General features: G+C 44.2%; 1 protein-coding gene across 3 annotated transcripts in view; it reads right to left on the bottom strand.

The window, feature by feature from the left end:
* Positions 1–431: 431 nt before the first annotated feature.
* The window catches only part of RB1CC1 (RB1 inducible coiled-coil 1), a 191,624-nt gene continuing 184,301 nt past the window's right edge, over positions 432–7,754 (bottom strand). For all 3 annotated transcript variants that reach the window (XM_054018330.1, XM_054018331.1, XM_054018332.1), the window contains 2 exons: positions 2,129–2,199; positions 432–1,417 (listed from right to left, as the gene is read on the bottom strand). In XM_054018330.1, the coding sequence (XP_053874305.1) occupies positions 1,340–1,417; positions 2,129–2,199 (149 nt within the window). In that variant the 3' untranslated portion in view covers positions 432–1,339. The remainder of the gene's footprint in view (positions 1,418–2,128; positions 2,200–7,754) is intronic.

The raw sequence follows: 7,754 nt of genomic DNA, 5'->3' as shown, positions 1-7,754 counted from the left end.
TTATGTTGACAGAGTCTCTGAGCTTTGTGCGTGTTTCTTTTCTTACCTACAGCCCTGTGTAGAAACCCCAGGCTGAACTCTAAGGGGCAAACCCCAACCCCCACTTACTTACTAAATCCAGACCCTAAATTCCCCAGTGTTCACAAAAGCGAATGTTTTGGAACCACAAAATATTAAGAAGAAATTACCTTTAGGAAGCAAAGTGTCATTTGTTCATTACAGTTTAGTTAGAACAGTGTACAAATTATCTTCCTTGACCACAGTAATTCATTTGAATAATATGTCTGCTCATCGGATTTGCTGACAAAATATGGATTGCCATTTAATTAAATCCTATTTGTTGTTACAAGAAGAGCCCCATCTATACACTGAAAATTACAGAATAGTATTATATAAAGGGGACATTTAAAAAGGCACACACCATTCAGACATTTTCAGGTTCAAATCTTTATTGTTTTAAAAGTCTACATGTCTTTTACAATTACAATAATTTGTTACTTAAATGACTCTTGTATGGTTAATGTACAATGAGTTTTTTCCTGAAACTCAACCATGAAATACAATTTTCATCAATATGATTTTTCTAAATAGATTAATACAAGACTTCTGTGTTGTTGGGAAGGTTCAAGTGCTTCACTTTAAATCTAACAGCACAGGGATTCTTCCCTTCAGAATCTATGTGATCAATCCATCAAAAGTGCTTTTGAAGATTGCAGATTTACCTGTGACTGATTTTCGGATCAGCCCATCAAATTACAAGGTTGGTTTTTTAAACATTGAAGGGCATTTTAATGTAATGAAAGAAGATGCAGTAGTTAGCTTTATTCATCTACTGAGGCAAACTCATGTTGAAGAAAAATTATGATTATTGGCATGCAATGAACACTCCTCTTTAAATAGTTGATGAATTTATACATATTATAAAGAATCTGTTAAAGAGTGCAAGTACTTAAATGATTTCACAAAAGGACATATGCTGGTAATAATGGTAACTAACATTTAACATCTAAATACAAGCTAATGTATATTTAACAGGCAATTAACATGGCTAATAATAAGCCATGATGCACAAGGTTTGCCTTTTGAGAAAATGAACTCCTTTGGTCCACACTCCTAAAGTTATCTGGGTAAAAAAATTGGAACAATTATAGGGCCAGGGATTTTAATGAAATTCTTGTTTCTAAAATGTAACCCATTAAAAATTAAAAGTAGTATATCTGTGAAGCATATTGTCACATGACCTCCGTATAAAAAGATGGCCTGCTACTTGGAGCGATGAATGAGCACTGAAGGACAATCCAGAAAAGAATGAGACAGTGGGAACTCTGTTCAATCTGTGTTATACTTTTTTGTTCCACGGCACTGCTTTCACTCTGTAGAATTTTGTACCTAAAGGAACTTTAAATCTGTTTTGTGCCTAAGGAAAAAAACAAATAAAATTATTTCAAATTACATACCCCAAATGTTCTATTTTATTCTGCTTTCACTAAGATTTTTCAGAGCAGGAAGTTATTTGCACCCCCAGCACTTTTAAAACTGACTAGACTGTCTAGAAAACCCTATTTGTCCGAATTGACAGCTGAGACCAGCCAGTGATAGCTTACCATTAATAGGGAGATGTGCCAATTGGCTAGTAGCACTATTGACTGCTCTAGGCTGCTCCAGGGGTTAGTCCTCTGGCCCTGTGATGCAGCGATAGCTCAGAGGTCAAAGCCTTTTAAAAATGAGTATTTTCATCCTGATTTACACAGTCTCTTCAAAATAGCTCATACAAAGCAATGGCCGTGTACCAGGTAGGATGGCAAAATTACAGATAAACTACTTCCCCAAATTCATCTTTTGATGTGCACAGGACATTTCCAATTAATTCATCAAGGCAAGCATAAACACCCTCAACTCAGAATACATCAGTGTGAATATTTCCAATCACCAGTAATAACTACTGGGTAGATTCTGCCATATTTACTCAAGCTGAGTAGAACTTAGTACACAAGCAGTCTCATACTTTTCAGTGGTGCTACTTGAGGAGAAGATAGTACTGAACATGGTTAAGAGTAGCAAAATCTGGACCCATTTTCCTTGTATACTGATTTTAATAATTACATATTTATCAGTAGTATTTCCGTACCTTTTTTGCCTGGCAATATTCCTTTTCCATTACTTTTCCTAGCACCCAAGGTCTTCTAGATGCACCTGAAGCTAAACAGAATCAAAACATTTATTTTAATTACACATGATAAATTACTGTCTTCAAAAAGATAGGCCAGCATTTTCAAACATGGGTGCTGCAAGCTCACCTCCTACATCAAGCTGGCTTGATTTTCACAGGGACCATGCACTTACATGTTTGAAAATTTTGGCTATAATCTTTTACACTGAAGTACCTTAAATTTCATAACTAGTAGTAATTCTCAAATAGTTAGCTGCAATGATGAACGCATACAAATATTAAAATGAAAACTAAAACAGCTTTAGAAACAACAGGATAACTAGAAATTAGAACAACTGTACTGGGACAAATTGATAACAAAACTCTTCATGAAGACAATTTAGGTACATCTATATTACCACAGCAGCTAGGGAACACATGCTTATGTTGCATTCTCATTACAAAAATGCTAAGTGTTATTTATTTTACTCTTTTCAAATGGTCAGTCATCAGTGAAGAAAAATCTTAAAACAGGTATGAAAGGAATGGACCATGTGATATACACATTATGCATATGATACATTTTCAAACTGGCATATTAATGAGAAACAGCATGTTTGAAACATTAGACCAAAAGCCAGGAACCCTTGATTTTTAATGTAATGTCTGCAAACGATTCATTATGCAGCCTTGGGGAAGTCATTTAAATTCATTTGGCCAGGTACTCCATTGCACGTGCTTTGAACCATGCTGCTGATTAATTCTGGCTGTACTGAGAGCATATACAGCCCTGAAACAGTCGCCATAACGAAACTGATCCTCTGGTGTGTAGAGTCTCTTACCCCACTACTCCTCCCTGCTACTACTGTAAGGGGTATATAGATGGGATATCTCCACATTGTATCAATCCCTGGCTTTTGTTTTGCCCTCTTGGGTTAGCACTAGAATGCAGGATTCTGGACCCATCAGTAAAACCACAGCATACAAGGAAGACAGTGAATTTGTATGTCGTTAGTAATCATATTAAACAATACATTAGATAGTATATTATAGCTCTTAAAACTAGATGTAGCATTTTTTAGTTTTTATACATGCCATAGTTACATATATAAATTACAGTTTTCCTTTCCTAGGGAGGTGGTGGAATCTCCTTCCTTAGAGGTTTTTAAGGTCAGGCTTGACAAAGCCCTGGCTGGGATGATTTAGTTGGGACTTGGTCCTGCTTTGAGCAGGGGGTTGGACTAGATGACCTCCTGAGGTCCCTTCCAACCCTGATATTCTATGATTCTACATATAAAACAAAGAAACTAAAGTAGTGCAATGAGATACAGATACTAAATCATTGCTCAGGTATTTACTGTATATTATTACCACTACCTGAGACTAATACAACTGGAAGAGTTTAAAAATCACATTTATTTTTCAGCATTTATGCTGTCTTATTTTTTGTGTTTCTCTCAGTTTAGTTAATGAAAATAGACTCAGTCACTTCTGAGTTTTCGTGAACTAGCTCAGTGCATCCATGTCTGGTCTGTGCACTTTATAGAGGAATATTTAAATAAAACAAAAACCTGTTTTCGTTGACATTTCAAATAAAAATCAAAACACACTTGTACTTAATATTACAGGTTTGTAAAACCTTAACTTCCACTACAAATATTCTGGACCTGTTAACCATCCGGCAAGTGTTTTTTAGCAAGCAGTAGCCTTTCATCTCTTCATGCTGCCTGTCTGTGCTTATAATTATATACTCCTTAACATTCTCTTTGCTGAGGATGTTCACTTAGCCATTGGTTTACATGTATGAGGTTATCAAAATGAATTGGAGGGCAAAACATGTTGGTTTGGATACCTAGGTTCTAGTAGCCTTATTTTATATTTCATAATTATGGCTGTGCCACTGTGATGCCATTGTTAAGGATGCATTCCGTTTTGTATTTGACGTGGGAGTTTTATAGGAAATGCACAGTGTATCAGTCCCAAATTTTCAGCACAGTCTCTGTATTCTGTAAGAGTTTGGTGGACTATTGGGAACTATGTAATTATTTTGCTAACTAAAAGACGGTTACTCACCTTTGTAACTGTTGTTCTTTGAGATGTGTTGCTCATATCCATTCCAATTAGGTGTGTGCGCGCCACGTGCACGATCGTTGGAAGATTTTTACCCTAGCAACACTCGGTGGGTCGACTGAGGCGCCCCCTGGAGTGGCGCGCTTATGTCGCCGGATCTATGCCCCTGCCGACCCAGCGCCCCCTCAGTTCCTTCTTGCCGGCTACTTCGACAGAGGGGAAGGAGGGCGGGTTTGGAAAGGATATGAGCAACACATCTCGAAGAACAACAGTTACAAAGGTGAGTAACCATCTTTTCTTCTTCGAGTGCTTGCTCATATCGATTCCAATTAGGTGACTCCCAAGCCTTACCTAGGTGGTGGGGTCGAAGTGAGATGTCGCAGAGCGAAGGACCGCTGAACCAAATGCTGCATCATCCCTGGACTGCTGCACTATAGCATAGTGGGAAGTAAAGGTATGCACAGATGACCAAGTCACTGCCCTACAGATCTCCTGTATGGGAACATGAGCCAGGAAGGCGGAGGACGAAGCTTGAGCCCGAGTGGAGTGGGTGGTCAGGTGTGTAGCTGGACACCAGCTAAGTCATAGCATGCACGGATACATGATGTAATCCAGGACAAGATGCGCTGGGTGGAGACCGGGAGACCCTTCATCCAGTCTGCCACAGCTACGAACAGCTGGGTCGTCTTGAGGTGAGGGCCCTGCGAACATCTAGGGAGTGCAGCTGTTGCTCTAGTCGAGAAGCGTGCAGCTTCGGATAAAAGACTGGAAGGAAGACATGAAAGGTAGACATCACCTTAGGAAGGAAGGTGGGGTGTGGTTACAGCTGTACCTTGTCCTTAAGAAACACCGTATACGGTGGTTCCGATGTGAGAGCTCTAAGCTCCGATACACATCTCGCCAAGGCTATAGCTACAAGGAAGGCCATCTTTCAGAAAAGGTAAAGGAGCGAGCAGGTCGCCATGGGCTCAAAGAGAGCACCCATGAGCCTGGAGAGGACCAGGTTAAGATCCCATGTAGGGGCTGGCTGTCTAATTTGTGGGAACAGGCGCTCCAATCCCCTGAGAAATCCAGTGACCATGGGATTGGAGAAGATAGAACGCCCATCCTCACCCGGGTGGAAGGCTGAAATAGCCGCCAGGTGCACTCTGTTGGACAATATCGCCAAGCTCTGCTGTTTTAAGGACAAGAGGTAGTCCAAGATGACAGGAACGGACGCCCGTGGGGGGGTCTTATGATTCTAGGTGCACCAGCAGGAACAACGTTTCCACTTGGCTAAGTATGTGGATCTGGTAGAGGGTTTTCTGCTACCCAAAAGTACCTGCTGAACCAAATGAGAGCAGCACAGCTCAGATTGATTTAGCCATGCATCCACACTGTGAGGTGGAGAAATTGCAGGTCGGGATGACGGAGTCGTCCGTGATCTTGAGTGATCAGGTCTGGCCACAGCGGGAGTGGAATCGGAGTGTCCGCTGACAGCTCAAGGAGAGTAGTATACCAGTGCTGCCTGGGCCATGCCGGGGCGATCAAAATCAGCTGGGCTCTGTCCCTGCAGAGCTTGAGCAGGACCCTGTGGACTAGCGGGAATGGAGGAAAGGCATAGCACAGGTGAGGCCTCCACTGTATTAGGAAGGCATCCGAGAGAGAGCCCGGAGAGCGACCATGGAAAGAGCAGAACACCTGGCATTTCCGATTGTCGCGAGAGGAGAATAGGTCTATTAGGGGAAAGCCCCACCTCCGGAAGACAGAATGGATGACATCCGGGTGAACCGACCACTCATGAGCCAGGAATGATCTGCTGAGGCGGTCCGCTAAGGTGTTCTGGACTCCCGGGAGAAACGACGCCACCAGATGGATCAAGTGGGCTATGCAGAATTCCCACAGACGAGTGGCCTCCTGACAGAGGGGGGATGACCGGGCTCCCCCTTGCTTGCTGATATAAAACATGGCCATTGTGTTGTCTGTGAGGACTGCAACGCAACGGCCTTGAATGCGCTGTCGGAATGCTTGACATGCTAGGCGCACTGCTCTGAGCTCTCGTACGTTGATGTGTAGGGATAACTCTGCTGCCGACCATAGTCCCGGTGTGCAGAGATTCCCAAGATGGGCCCCCCATCCCAGGGATGACGTGTCCGTGACCAGGGACACGGAGGGCTGTGGGGCATTAAATGGCATCCCTTTGCACACTACCTTGGGGTCCAGCCACCAGTCTAGAGAGGCTAATATTCCTGGCGGAATGGTAACTATCGTGTGCAAGCTGTCCCGACTTGGTTGGTAAACTGTTGATTGCCAGGCTCGCAGCAGGCGTAGTCGTAACCTGGCGTGCCTGGTCACATAAGTGCAAGATGCCATGTGTCCCAGGAGGCATAGGCATGTTTTCACGGTTGAGGTCAGGAAGGTTTGCAGACCGCGGACAACGTTCGCTATGGACTGGAAGCGCACGTCCGGCAGAAGTGCCCGGGCTAGGCGAGAGTCTAAGACTGCTCCTATGAATTCTATCCTCTGGGTTGGTACCAGAGTAGATTTCGCGACGTTGAGCAGTAGGCCTAGTCGATTGAACATGTCCATGGTGGTCTGAACATGAGACTGCACCTGATCTCTGGAACAACCTCGAAAGAGCTAGTCATCGAGATACGGGAACACTTGGATCCGTTGTCGATGAAGGGAAGCAGCTACAACAGCCATGCACTTTGTAAACACCCTGGGGGCCGTGGAGAGGCCGAAAGGGAGGACGGTGAATTGGAAGTGCTGTTGGTTGACCACAAAGTGGAGGAAATGCCTGTGGGGCGGGTAAATCGCTATGTGGAAATACGCGTCCTTCATGTTGAGGGCGGTGTACCAGTCTCCAGGATCCAGGGAAGGAATAATGGTCCCCAGGGAAACCATGTGGAACTTCAACTTTACCATGAATTTGTTGAGGCCTTGCAGGTCCAGAATGGGCCGTAGCCCCCCTTTTGACTTGGGGATTAGGAAGTAACAGGAGTAAAACCCTCTACCCCACAGTTCTCTTGGAACCTCTTCTATCGCCCCAATGGCCAGGAGCAATTGCACCTCCTGCAGAAGGAGTTGCTTGTGAGGGGGTCCCCGAAGAGGGACCGGGAGGGAGGGTGGGAAGGGGGGGACAAAACAAATTGGAGTCAGTATCCACTTTCTACCATGCGTAGGACCCAGCGGTCCGATGTTATGTGGGATCATGCAGGGAGAAAATAGGAGAGCTGGTTGGTGAAGGGTGGAAAAGGATCCGGAAAGGTGCTCCGCCCTCGGGTGCACCTTCAAAAGTTTTGCTTGGGCCCCGCCGATGATTTGGGGGGCCCTGATTCTGACCCGTCTGAGGGCCAGATTGTCTCCTCCTACCACCCCGGCCACGTCTTCACGAGAAGTCCTGTCTTGGCCAAGGGGGAGGGTAGAATCTCTGGGGCTGCGGCCTGACGGGCCTTCTCTGCGTTACTGGCATATGCATGCCCAGTGAACGCATGATGGCCCCATTGTCATTCAGACTCTGCAGCCTTGAGTCTGTCTTTTCAGAGAACAGACC

The sequence above is a fragment of the Malaclemys terrapin genome, chromosome 2, assembly GCF_027887155.1.
Source record: "Malaclemys terrapin pileata isolate rMalTer1 chromosome 2, rMalTer1.hap1, whole genome shotgun sequence".
Classification (NCBI taxonomy): Eukaryota; Metazoa; Chordata; order Testudines; family Emydidae; genus Malaclemys; species Malaclemys terrapin.
The sequence above is the reverse complement of the archived record's forward strand: the minus strand, read 5'-3'. Positions and strand labels throughout refer to the sequence as shown.